General features: G+C 49.6%; 5 protein-coding genes across 5 annotated transcripts; 4 read left to right on the forward strand and 1 right to left on the reverse strand.

The window, feature by feature from the left end:
- Positions 1-19: 19 nt before the first annotated feature.
- Positions 20-2151, forward strand: N7529_004234 (Hsp70 family protein; the record flags this gene model as incomplete). The annotated part of the gene is made up of 4 exons (XM_057239761.1): positions 20-415; positions 475-1407; positions 1460-1898; positions 1952-2151. 4 exons carry the CDS (start codon positions 20-22, stop codon positions 2149-2151), a joined length of 1968 nt encoding a protein of 655 aa, XP_057099056.1.
- A 568-nt stretch (positions 2152-2719) lies between these two features.
- N7529_004235 (tubulin-binding prefolding complex subunit GIM3) lies at positions 2720-3318 on the reverse strand (the record flags this gene model as incomplete). The annotated part of the gene is made up of 4 exons (XM_057239762.1): positions 2720-2912; positions 2983-3050; positions 3119-3250; positions 3301-3318. The coding sequence occupies 4 exons, from the start codon at positions 3316-3318 to the stop codon at positions 2720-2722; spliced, it is 411 nt and encodes a 136-aa protein (XP_057099057.1).
- An 881-nt stretch (positions 3319-4199) lies between these two features.
- N7529_004236 (autophagy-related protein 27) lies at positions 4200-5267 on the forward strand (the record flags this gene model as incomplete). Its single annotated transcript, XM_057239763.1, has 3 exons — positions 4200-4455; positions 4526-5021; positions 5072-5267. The coding sequence occupies 3 exons, from the start codon at positions 4200-4202 to the stop codon at positions 5265-5267; spliced, it is 948 nt and encodes a 315-aa protein (XP_057099058.1).
- Positions 5268-6628: 1361 nt separating this feature from the next.
- Positions 6629-8941, forward strand: N7529_004237 (uncharacterized protein; the record flags this gene model as incomplete). The annotated part of the gene is made up of 1 exon (XM_057239764.1): positions 6629-8941. The coding sequence occupies one exon, from the start codon at positions 6629-6631 to the stop codon at positions 8939-8941; it is 2313 nt and encodes a 770-aa protein (XP_057099059.1).
- A 1226-nt stretch (positions 8942-10167) lies between these two features.
- On the forward strand, positions 10168-12216 carry N7529_004238 (TolB family protein; the record flags this gene model as incomplete). The annotated part of the gene is made up of 1 exon (XM_057239765.1): positions 10168-12216. The coding sequence occupies one exon, from the start codon at positions 10168-10170 to the stop codon at positions 12214-12216; it is 2049 nt and encodes a 682-aa protein (XP_057099060.1).
- Between the last annotated feature and the right edge of the window lie 575 nt (positions 12217-12791).

The raw sequence follows: 12791 nt of genomic DNA on the forward strand, positions 1-12791 counted from the left end.
ATCAACAACAAGTCTACCAATGAACAACCCGAACCAACCCCAGCAGCAGATGGGCCGACCGCCAAGTTATCGCCCAACCAGCCCAATGGTGCAACATGGTGGTCAACCTCCTCCCATTATGACAAACCCTCCATACAACCAGCCCGGTGTTCCTCTGAACGGCCCGCCAGGCTACCCTATGCAGCAGCAACAGATGGCACCCAGCATCCCGACAAGTTTGTCGAATGCTACCTACCCGGGGCGCAACCCCGCGGTCGAGGTTGAGGGCGCTGGCCGTAGCAAGGCCCAGTTGATCGTCGGCATTGATTTCGGTACCACGTTCTCGGGTGTCGCATACGCGTTCGCGACAAACAACGAGGCAAGAGAGGACATCATTACAGAATGGCCAGGTGCCGGAACACACACAAAACAGAAGGTGAGCACGATTGAAACTTACCTGTACTACGCATTGATCTGACTTGTTTTTTTTGATAGATTCCCACCGTTCTTTACTACGATCAATACCAAAAGGTGGTAGGATGGGGTCCCGATATCGCCGACGCGCTCGCGCCGACCGGATACCCCAAGCCCTTAGTTCAAAAGGTTGAGTGGTTCAAGCTGCAGTTAATGCTCTCCGGAAACACATATATCGATCCCATCAACCTTCCCCCTCTGCCCCCGGGCAAGTCCGAAATCGACGTCGCGGCCGATTACCTCTTCAAATTGCGACAGGCCATGCGCGCCCAGCTGCTCAAGACTCTAGGAGAGGTGTTCACCCGCGAGGAGCGCAACATCCGGTACTACCTGACGGTACCAGCTATCTGGAACGATGCAGGAAAGGCCGCGACGCGAACTGCAGCTATCCAGGCTGGGTTCTTGCGCGATGAGAACGACAACCGTCTCACATTAGTCTCCGAGCCCGAAGCAGCTGCGCTATTTTGTGCCAAGAGCGGTTTGCTCAACCTCAAGGTTGGGGATGCGATCTTGATCGTGGATTGCGGTGGTGGTACCGTGGATTTAATCGCATACGAAGTCGAAGAAGAATCGCCTTTCAGTGTTATGGAGTGCACGGCTGGCTCTGGTGACTCCTGCGGCTCTACGGCATTGAACCGCAACTTCAGCAATATCTTGCGAGCCAAGATCCGCAAGATGAAGCTGCCAGATGGTTCGCGGACTGCGGGCAAGGTCTACGCGAAGTGTATCATGGACTTTGAGAATCGTATCAAGGCAGACTTCCGCAACAATGGACAAAAATGGGCTGTGGACGTGGGCATTGAGGCCGACTTCCCCGATGCTGGTATCGAGGAGGGCTATATGACCTTTATGAACGAGGAGATTCTCCAGTGCTTCGAGCCAGTTGTGAACCGCATTCTCGAATTGGTCCGCAACCAGATCATCGCTATTCAAGCGCAGAATCGTGCACTCCAGGTAAGATGCTTTCTTTCATATTCTGCAAATATGAACTAACAAATATCCACAGAACGTTCTGGTTGTCGGAGGATTCGGTGCTTCAGAATACCTCTTCCAGCAGATCAAGCTTCACGTGCCACCTCAGTATCAGACCAAGGTAGTGCGCCCCATGGACTCCGTCGCCGCAATCGTCAAGGGTGCGGTTACCGCAGGTATCACCGAGCGAGTCATCACCCACCGTGTCGCGCGTCGCCACTACCTGATGGCCACTCTCCAGCCGTTCAAGGAGGGATACCACCCAGAGCAGTACCGTGTTCCAAGTCTGGATGGTCGCGACCGATGCAAATACACACGTCAAATATTCGTCCAAAAAGGAGAGCGTGTCAGGATTGGCGAGCCAGTCAAGGTCAGCTTCTTCCGTCAGGTCGCACCTGGCGCCACACTCATGTACGAGGATGTGCTATACGCCTGTGATGAGGATGTCTGCCCTGAATACACCAAGGATCCTCGTAAGTCCAAACAAACCCCTCTATCTGAAAGTCCACCAATTAACCCCACTCAGGCATCAAGGAAGTTGTCACCTTGACATCCGACCTCTCGCGAAAGAACCTAGAGACCGATTTCGAGCGCATGGACACACCCCAAGGAATTTTCTACCGAGTCTACTTCGATATCTACCTCACGCTAGACGGCAGTGAGTTTAGTGCCGAGCTAGTATGCCAGAACGAAATTATGGGCCGCTGCCGTGCCAAGTTCAGGTGATTCACCATTGGCAAAACGGACATAAAATCCCAATACGCACGACGTATATACATACCTCCGTCGGCCATGACGGTGAACAGAAGTATGGCCATGATTTGGAGTTTTGTTTAATTGATTTCCCTTCTCTAATGTCAGTCCGGGTTGGCTTCACGAGGTCCTAACCCGGACACGACAGCACTGCCGGCGAATAGGCGTTATGCTACCTGGTGCTTTCAAATTCCTGTGCCGTTCCTAAATATTTGCCACAGTTGATGGATCTTTCGGTCTACATGTTTGGCGGTTTTTTTCTTCTTCTTCTCTTCTTTCTTTTTTTCTTCTTCTGGCCCCTAGATACCTCTGACTACCATGTTTTGTTTGAATGATATTGATGAGTTACATTTACTCCACTGCACTTTCTGAATCTGTATATGTACCAGTAGCACATGCCACCTATCATCTCTGATCCTGTTCATTGATTTTATCGAAACATAGCATAAGGTCAATCAACCCTACATTGTCATGAGATTCATGCTTCTCACGAAAATATACTTGAAACAAAAATAAGAAAATACACCCCACCATACTGACTTTAAGTTTCCAAATTAATGCTGCGGCCAAACCGGGCATACAGAGCAACCTTCAGCTGCTGCATCTCTTCCCGCAGCTCACCGAGAGACTCATCAAGCTTGGTGATGTCGGCATCAATCTTCTCTGTTGACGTCGAGAGCATGCTCTGCGCATCTGATAGCGGTAGCTGGAAGAATGAGTCGCCGATTTTGTAGCTGTGAACATGTTAGATAAACATTCGTATTTGCAAATAAAAAGACCAGTATAAGAAGGGACAGTTCTTACGGGACAAGCTCATCCTCATCAGCAAGTTCCAATTCCATGGAGACCTCCTCAAGATCTTCCTTATCTTTCTATTAAACCAATTAACAAATCATTCTTCAATGGTGCCTCGAGGCATTCCATTATCAAAAATACATACCTGCTTGCCCTTCAGCTGCTCCTCGAGAGTAGTCTCGCGCTGATGCAACCGACTGAAGCGGTTGATCTTTTCTTGGTCTTCGCGACGGACCTCATTCTCATCATTGGCTGAGCCCTCGTCGGCCTTTTCGAGCTGGTCACTTTTAGCTTTTGATTGGTATCTCGCTTGGCGGGGGTTCTTACCATGCGTGGTTGGACCATTTTGAATGTATGATATGTGATGACACTGTGTTGTGGACAATTGCTAGTGAGTTGTCAAGTTGCGGGTTGGGTTCGAGTGTTTGATATCGGGTTTGAGTGGGGTGGTCCGTGCGTGTTTGGCGATGAGTGGCTTTTGGTGTTTACAACCATGTTATGTCTACGAGTTGAGGTTATGTCTTCAAATATTGCTACAGTTATTATGTCTTTCTCAATATTGCAAGGCTCTCTTACTGTTTCAATGTTAGGTCATCTCCTCAAAATAAATTTCCCAAGGTTTCAATACATGTGAACTAGCTAGTGAATTAGGACTCTATAGCACGATTTCTACGTCAAAACAAAACGAAATAATCTGTTAAGAAGGGTTGATAGGCGGATTTTGATCTATCTGCTTGACTCCTTCATGAATCTCATACTGAGAGGGACAGGTTGAGTTGGGCCATTAGGCACTCTACAAGGTGACATCATTATAGCCACACATTTAGGTACCTGAGTATTTCGTCTTGCTTCGATTGTAAGCAGAAGAAATTCATGAAAACACAGCAGTAACTTGGGGCATCCTCGTTTTGTACTGAGTCGCCCACGTACGTTGTAGGCATCACTGTTAGCGTTGACCTGACAAACCCGCCGCCGGAGAAACGAAACACCTCCGCAGGCACGCCCGTCATCGTCATCCCTCAACTTTTACCTTGCACACAAACACAAACTAGAGACCTGGAGACTCCTGAGGTCACCTTTTAACTAACGCATTTGCATCTGTGCACAGGTCACATTTATTGCCCCCGTGACCATTTTCACCTGAGCTCTTGAGCTCCCACGGAAGCCTCATCCTAGCTTTCGGCCCTTCGACCCTTCACTTGGACTTCGCGTCGATACCGATCACTATGCGATTACAATCCGCCTCATACCTCCTCCCTGCCCTCCTACCGAGCCTGGCGTCAGCCTCCGGCTTCGACTGCGCCCACATTAAGCTTGACAATTACAAATATGACCTCAGCCCCCTCAAAGGCGTGCACGAGATAACCCATTCCGTAACGACGGACGACTACGAGACAAACACGACTTACCGACTGAACATCTGCAATATTCTCGGAAAAAATGCCCGCTTCGGCGATGCGACATGCGAAAGTAGCAGGAACGGTAGGTTTTGCCAACCCGCGATCACACACAAGCAACCGCCGGTAAAACACATGTAACTGATTTCATGCAGTCTGCGGCTTTGTACACCGTGCCGCGAAAGACGGAAACGGCGGATCAACATTCGGCTTCCCGATCGTCGGCTTGGACCACGTAGGCCAAGGCTCGAAGGATCCCGAATTGAAGCGATTGAAGGACATCGATCCCGAGACTGAAGGTCTGCGCGTTAAGCTCGAGGGCGGCTCATACAAGGGTGATGGAAATGACCAGAAGGCTAAGAAGGCCGGCGCTATCATTGAATTCCAGTGTGACCACGAGCGATCTGGGCTTGAAGGGTTGCACACTCTTGCCGAGGACCTGGAGACGAAGGAGCGGCGTCGCAGGGCGGAGGAGGAGGCGCCAAAGGGGAACACCAGCAGTCTTCAATTTAAGAGTTTCGGGCTCTCGGATGACGATACATATATTCTGCGACTGGATTGGCGTACAAAGTATGCCTGTGACAACTACGAGGACGAGAAGGGTGAAGGTGCCTCTAAGAGCTGGGGCTTCTTCACCTGGTTGATCATCATGTAAGTCTATGCTCCTGTGAGTGTGCTGTTCATTGCTAACTTCATTGCAGCGCCTTCCTCTGCATCGCCGCCTACCTCATCTTCGGCTCATGGCTCAACTACAACCGCTACGGCGCCCGCGGCTGGGATCTCCTTCCCCACGGTGACACTATTCGCGATGTCCCCTACATCTTCCAGGACTGGCTCCGCCGTGTGATCAACACACTGCAAGGAGCAGGCTCGCGTGGCGGATACAGTGCGGTATGAAGGAACCGGGATATAGGATTCTTATATGCTTTGTACTTTTGGGAGATACAGTTCTTCTTTTTTTTTGCCTGGTTGCTGCAGCCGTGGTTTCTGGGTCTTGCAGGTTTCTGCAAGTGTTTCGATGCAGTTGTATGGCGCTAGATGAGATTGGATTTATATGCTTGGCTATTATGGATGATATAGGTCCTTCAATTACCATTTTTTTTTCTGTCTATCCAATCGAACTGACTTGTTGGGGAGACTCCTGGATCATACCTGGCCTTTTTCTTTCGTATGACCCATGGCTATATATCAGTTACCTCATGGTCTCAGGGAATGACAACATTAGTATGTAATTATAAAATCAGAGCGGGCTCTAGAAGGCAAGCTATATATTTATCCACTCATGGAAACTCGACGGCTCGAATGGCCTCGGAGAGCCCTTGAGAGTCAAAGGTTATCACTATTAAGGTTTCTGCCTGCAGATACTCATCGCTGTTTGTGCCCGTGGGCGTGATAATTACCTACATGTACAGGCAGCTAGCTAATTGCATCTTTTCAATATACATAGACTGGGCATATATCAGTGTATATGATGGGCGCAATGATCCTTCTCCCTGTGTGATGTCAAGGACCAACACTAAGATGTGACCCGAATGAATTCCAGCAAGGCCAGGTTGGAAGAATAAAACCAGAGTCAACTCCAACACGAGGATTACTAGTCAGAGAAGAAAGTATCTAAATGTAAGCCCCTCTATATACCTAAGTATGGAATGCTGTGACCCAAAAGCCTGTATGGCCCGGAGCTTCTGGATGTAGGGAACATAAAAAGATCCTTAGGGGCTTACACCACGTTGGGTTTTCTTGGTGCAATTAAAGAATCAACACTGATCATGCGTACCTTGAGTATATCTACCTACATATATAGGTACATAGATGTATATGGTGGGGTGATAAGGTGGCTGTCAAAGCATATGGGTTGCCGTGACGAATATCTATTAGGGCTTCTACCGTTCATAGACGTGCGAGACAAACAACTTTGAGGTGACGGGGCAAGACCTTAAGACGTGTTGTGCAAATTATTTTCGATCTCTACTCCTCACTCTGTTTCCTGGAACTGTTTGCCAACTTCAAGCCTTCACGTCTTCACTTCTTTTCTTCGTTTTTCTTCACACATCGACATCGTTTTCGATTTCATTACTAGCTCGACGCTTCTTTTCATTACTTTCTTGACTTGTTATTTCATCTCAATCTTGGCCTTTCGAAAGTAAGTTTCACATTCGAAGATTCGGTTTCCTAGTTGACGAACCACCTTCATCAGCTCCACTTCGCTTACATGCATCGTCTCGTGATTTCTTTCTCGGGCAAGCTGTAAAGGCAAAATGGAAATTCCAGACTCGGCTCTTCGAAGATCTTCACGTTCCTGGACTCAAGAGGTTATCCGAAGTTCTCCTGCAACTCCGATTTTGAGGACTCCGTTTCAGTCTCTGACCCGAGATGCCATCCCACATTCTGCCACATCTCAGTGGGCCACACCCAGCATTTCCGGTGGTGTCTCGCGAGAGCCTGATTTGACCGCAAGTCAGAGAGCCTTGGTGATGAGCGGATCCGGACGGAAATACAGAATGGCCCTCAACAAAAGAGCAAAGTTAATTTCGGCAACCGGCGAAGTGGACGATGAAGGAAGACCCCTCCCGGCTGATCCAACCAAGCCGAAGACTTCATTGACTTTGCCCGAAATCTACGCCATTGCGCAGGAAGGAGACCGAAGTGTCATGAGGGAATGCGGCGAGCTTTTCATCACGACTGGCACATATGCTTTTGAAACGAAGACGGAATATGCTTGGATATATCTTCGTCGAGATGAGGAGGGTGGGCTGCCGGTCACGGAGGAGCGTTTGAAAGCCTTGTTCCCGGAGTGGGAGTTGGTTTTGAATCCTACCGAGGAAAGCCCTCTCGTCTCGCAATCAACTCAAATCATGGAGAGCCCTTACAAACAAGAGCAATCGGATTCCGTGGAACAGCGCAGAGATCGCGGATCTCCAATTGGGAACGGCAACTATCATTATCTCGCTGTCAGCCCCTATGAGATTCGAGATGATCCGAGATCACTTGAGCTTCACAGGGAACTCATGCAGTTGCGGTACGACAATTGGCATTTGCAAACTGAGATCAACTGGCTGCGGGATGAGAAATGGAGGTCGACCTCGGTGTTTGAACAAGCGGAGCCTCGGCGCTATTTCAGCATGGGAGACCTCGCAAACCCAAGCGATGACTTCACTGAATTATCTGGGATCACCCCCAATAAACGAAGTTCTGAGGTGGCCTTTGGTCAAGGAGGTGACTTTATGTCTAGCTATGTGCCGGGCTCGAGGGGGGTTTTGAATCTGAACCCAGAGCTTGAAAGATTACACTTGGCTAGTCACCAGTCAAATGCCATGGCAGACCCATATCAGGGAGATTGGGTTTATGATGAACAATTGCAAACCCGGCAGAGGAAGCGGAGCGGAAACTTCGGTCGACTGGCGGATGAGGGAAATGCTCACTTCGAACAAGTCAGCCGCTGCATTCCTGAGGAGGCACGCTCTCAAGTTTTGAGTTCGTTGTCATCGGAAGATGATCTGACAAAAATCAAACTCCACAGCTATGGCCAGTTTGCACCCTATTTGATCCCAAATGCCCCACCGTCTGTAGCGTCTTCAACTTGCCGCGACAATGCAAACATTGAGAATCCATTTACATTGACACACGCGCGTGAGCCGCTCCATGGCCACGACATGAATCGGATCGCGGGACTGCCAGAATACCCACCGCTAGATGATCAGTTCGAGGTTGATACCCAACTTTTTCGCGAACTACGCTCCTCTCAGTCGGATGAGAACCTTGCCCTGAACGCATCGACTTCCTCCCTCCCGAAGCTTCCCCCGTGGCTCCGGTCAGCAAAACCGATGGACGCTTTGGTCGATCCCCTCTTTGAACCTATCTCGTCTCAATCCGAGCCTTGGCAGAATTTGAGTTCATTGGCAAATATGCAGTCGTCACCCACAAATTCTTCACTCATCCAAGGCGCAACAGGTGGTGCTTCAGCAGGAGAGGCAGAGAGTGCTCCATCCGGGGGAAGTCTCAAAATAAGCCGTAAGTGTTTGGCAGCTTTGAACGATCCACGACTAGCAAATGACCCGATCCGCAAGTGGCATGAGGAAATCGACAGCATGCCAGTCGGTATCCCCAAGAAATACGGACAATTTAAAGTCCAAAGTGAATTGCCAGACCATCTTCAGTGTACCAAGCCAAACCAAGTGATTCTGAATGACAAGGAGCTGCACGATATGCTTGATTTCGGACCAAGTGTACGTGGACTCTTTGGGAAGTATTTCCGACTTCGCGATGGATATCTCAAGCCGGAGTTTAGATATCTGCTGGACGAGGTGGATCCCGCGACAGGGGAATTCCGATTGCCTGCTTTGCAGATTTATTCGCTTGACCCGCAGATGGTGCCACACTATATCAATCGGCACTATCCGGGGTACAAGCTCCGTTCTACAGTGCGCCGCCAGCACCCAAAGAGGCAACATTCAACATCTGGTGTGAAGAGTGAGGAGCTTGAAGATGTTGAAGAGCTTGAGGGGATTGAGAAAGGTGACGAGATTGAAGAAGCCGAGGAGTTTGAAGATGGTGAGGGGATTGAGGAATGAGGTTGGTGGTGACGAAGTGGATGAACAACAGATCACGAGGATCATTCATGGAGTGCAAACTGCCACTGCAATGCCAGGGGTGTTAGATACGATACGCAAGATGACTTCATAAATGGTTCCACTTTGGTCCAAATGTACAAGTATTGTTGGTTTGAGATAGTTGAATGCCATGAGTTTTTGAGTTGAACATTGCCAATATCCAGTACTTTCAACCGAACACCTAAAACACTTGGCAAAATGGAAGCCCAAGTCTGGTTCAATTATGCCAAGAACTTTCTTGAAGACCACTCCACCCTTGATCGCCGCCTTACACCCTCGATGCGGCATTCCCGACCGAATCTCGGACTCCGATAATTTCCCAACGGGTTCAGGACTTAGATGCAGGGGCAAACTACTCTGTGTCACTCCACTGGTGATTATTGCCAAGTCTTTGGTTGCGTTCCGTGTCAATTTCGGTGTCCTGCATTGACAAACGAGATGGCTCGAGTTCCCTGGTCAGCAAGATATTGCGCAAGCCCAGTGGCATCCTCGGCACCGGTTTACTTGGCATTCAGACGCATGAGCCGATATCCGAGTACAATTTGCTTTCTTCAGAACTGCGTGTGTATGTTTGTGAATGCTGCGCTGTCCGAACTGTTTACGCCCTACATACTTGGTTCAGGGTTGCTGCATGTCAATATAAGCGCTAGCTACATGTATGGTCCTTGTCTAGCTGGGATGTAATCAGGGGACTGAACCAGGTACCATAACTTGATACCTACATACTACCGGAAACAAGCGGGAGAGATTTTGTCCGTCTAGTCTCAAACAAGGACGATCTTTGCCTACTTGCCTCGAGTCTTGCAAGTCGGTACAATTTGACATGACCAATCAAGCAAAGGCTTAATCTCCTGCAAGAGAAACGACTTTGTTGAATGGATGGAACTAATGCAGAATATTCTCCCAGTGACGCACCTAACCGCTAGCTCGCTTCATCAGATAAGATGAAGGGCTTGGCACTATTCCACAACTCTGCCGGCACCTCGCTAATAATGCGGACTTTATTACGCAAGGGTGGATTTGGTGTCGGAGCTAAGGACCACGCTACAACCCTGGAAGGAAATGATCGATCATTCAGGATTTTTACTGCAGTAATTCATTCCATATAAGTATGGCGGTGCCAGCGACAACCACCGAGCTCCGGTTATTGAGTTGTGGTGGTCTACTCATTCAATTTTATAGTCATCATGCGCCTTTCTGCATCAATTGCCCTGTTAGGGCTGGCTGTGCCATTCACATGGGCTCTTTGTCCATATGCAGAGAAAATGGCGCTTGAGAAGAAGAGTGCGCCTCCTCATCCACACACACCGCGCGCTGCGCCGTCCTCGTCCGACAAGAAGGGCATCTTCTATATGAACCGCATTGCACCCGGTACATCAGAGCTTTACATTGCTGATGCTGACGGCACAAATGAACGCGCTCTGCTCTCCGATCCCATCTACGAATACCATGCAGCCTTCTCCCCCGATGGAGAGTGGGTTACTTTCACTGGAGAGCGTAACGGCGACGGAAACTCAGATATCTACCGCGTGCGGACTAATGGCTCTGACCTTGAGGAGCTGGCAGCGACTTCCTCGGTGGAAGATGGAGCTGTCTTGTCTCCAAATGGAAAGCAGGTTGCCTATGTGTCTACTGCCAATGGCTACAAGGCCAACATTTGGGTCATGGATCTGGACAGCGGCAAGAAGTGGAACCTTACAGATACCGCCTCCACCACTGCCAATGCTTCTCTTCCGGACGGTTACTTCCGTCCTTCGTGGTCTCCCGACGGCCAATGGATTGCTTTCTCGTCGGACCGTAACACGGGCTGGTACGGACACGGCGACCCGGTCTTCATGGGTGTGTCGGGTTGGGAGCACACACAAGAGCTGTCAATCTATGCTATCCGCCCCAATGGATCTGACTTCCGCCGTGTTGCATCGAAGTCTGGCTACTGCCTCGGTTCGCCTAAGTGGTCGCCTAGCGGCAAGCGTATCATCTACTACGAGATGACCCGGGAGAACACCTGGAACTCTCACCGTCCCGAGTCGATTGACTCTTCCAACTCCACTATTGTATCAGTTGACTTCGCTACCGGTGCTGGTCGCCGCGTAGAAGTGGGAACTTCTGGTGTCAAGATTTTCCCTCAATACATCTCCGACAGCACCATCGCCTACTTCGCCAAGGGTTCCGGCAAGGAGGGCCTCTACACAACCGCTGGTGGATTTGTCAACACTTCCAGCTCGACCGTACGCTCCCCAGCCTGGTCTCCGGATGGCAAGAAGGTCGTGTATGAGAAGACAAGCTGGGACGTCGTCCGCCCCATGGACAAGAAGTTGTACAGCTGGGATAAAGAGTGGGAGTACCGCTTCACCGACGTCTTTCCTCAGTTGTCCAACACCAACACGATCGCCTTGACCGAGAAGCAGCTTGGAAACTCCTCCATCGTCTCGCTCAATGCCAATGGCACAAATGAGCAGCTCATCTATGACGACATGAAGTCCGACTTCCTGGATGCATCATCCGTCGCTATGGGTACAGCCGGAGCCTTCAACCCGGCCTGGTCACCCGACGGAAATTGGGTTACCTTCGGCGTAGGCTTCTGGTTCCAAGGTCGTGCAACAGGTGGCGGATGGCTGGTTCGCGCCACCGCTAATGGTTCATACTCCGAAGTTCTGACCAACAGTCAAGTCACCCTCGAGAGCAACAGCAGCGTTATCAACTCTGGATTCCCCAGCTACTCACACGATGGCAAGAAGATTGTCTTCCGTGTCTGGGGAACCAACTCTACTTTGGGAGACAGGTCCCAGCTCGGTCTCCGTCTTCTTGATCTGGAGACTCGCAAGATCTCCGTCCTCACCAATGAATGGGATAATCTTCCTTTCTTCTCGCCCGATGGCGAGAGAATCGTCTTCACCCGCAAGGTCAGCGACTACAATTACGATGTCTGCACAATGCGCCCTGATGGAACGGATCTGAAGGTCCTCACCAGCAGTGGTGCGAACGATGCCCATGCCGTTTGGACTTGGGACGGCCGTATTGCTTACTCTTCTGGCATGTTCGGTTTCCAGTATGAGTGTGCACTTTACGATCAGACTTTCCAGCCGTATGGACAGGTTATCGTTATGGACGCTGATGGATCCAATAAGCAAGTTCTTACCGACTCTATCTGGGAGGACTCCATGCCTATGTACGTGCCAAACAGCAAGCTTGGGAAAGCGAAGGTCTCAAAACGGGACCCTGAAGATCGTTTTTAGATGATGGTAATGTGATGATGTTTTGCGATATCGAATGTCTATGTACTTAGTTTTCATCTAGCTGGAACTCGTGGTCTTTTTGTACTTCAAATGATATAAATCGATCTTTCGAAAAGTATCCAAAGCTTCTTAAAAGCCTAGAAGCCCGTACTACCATGAATGGTACATTTATCTCTCTTCATCTTGGGAGCTTGCGCGTGAGGATAGAGTCCCAGAGGCGAAGAAGCTCTAGCAAGCACATCGGCCAATGTTTCTTGTGATAAGCAAATACTCAAGTATGAGTCATACGCCTCGAGACTTTGTTTTGTCATACCTAGGTTGCTGATAGCAGGTGATGTTCGAGATCAAATTGTGAAACAAGCCTTGCCGGCCGGAAGATGTCCTCAACTCATAATGTGTGGGAAAGAAGGAAAGTGAAGTGAGAGGATGAGGAGAAAGAGAATGATGGAGAGGAGAAAGAACCTTTTATAGCATTTGGATGATGAATTACCACCTCTCACCATCGCCACACCCTCTTCATGTTCGTCACTTGATCAATTCAGTCTGAACTCTGCTGACCTCACTTGGCACTTTCA

This window comes from Penicillium soppii, assembly GCF_028829465.1.
Source record: "Penicillium soppii strain IBT 18220 chromosome Unknown utg000004l, whole genome shotgun sequence".
NCBI classification, from domain to species: domain Eukaryota; kingdom Fungi; phylum Ascomycota; class Eurotiomycetes; order Eurotiales; family Aspergillaceae; genus Penicillium; species Penicillium soppii.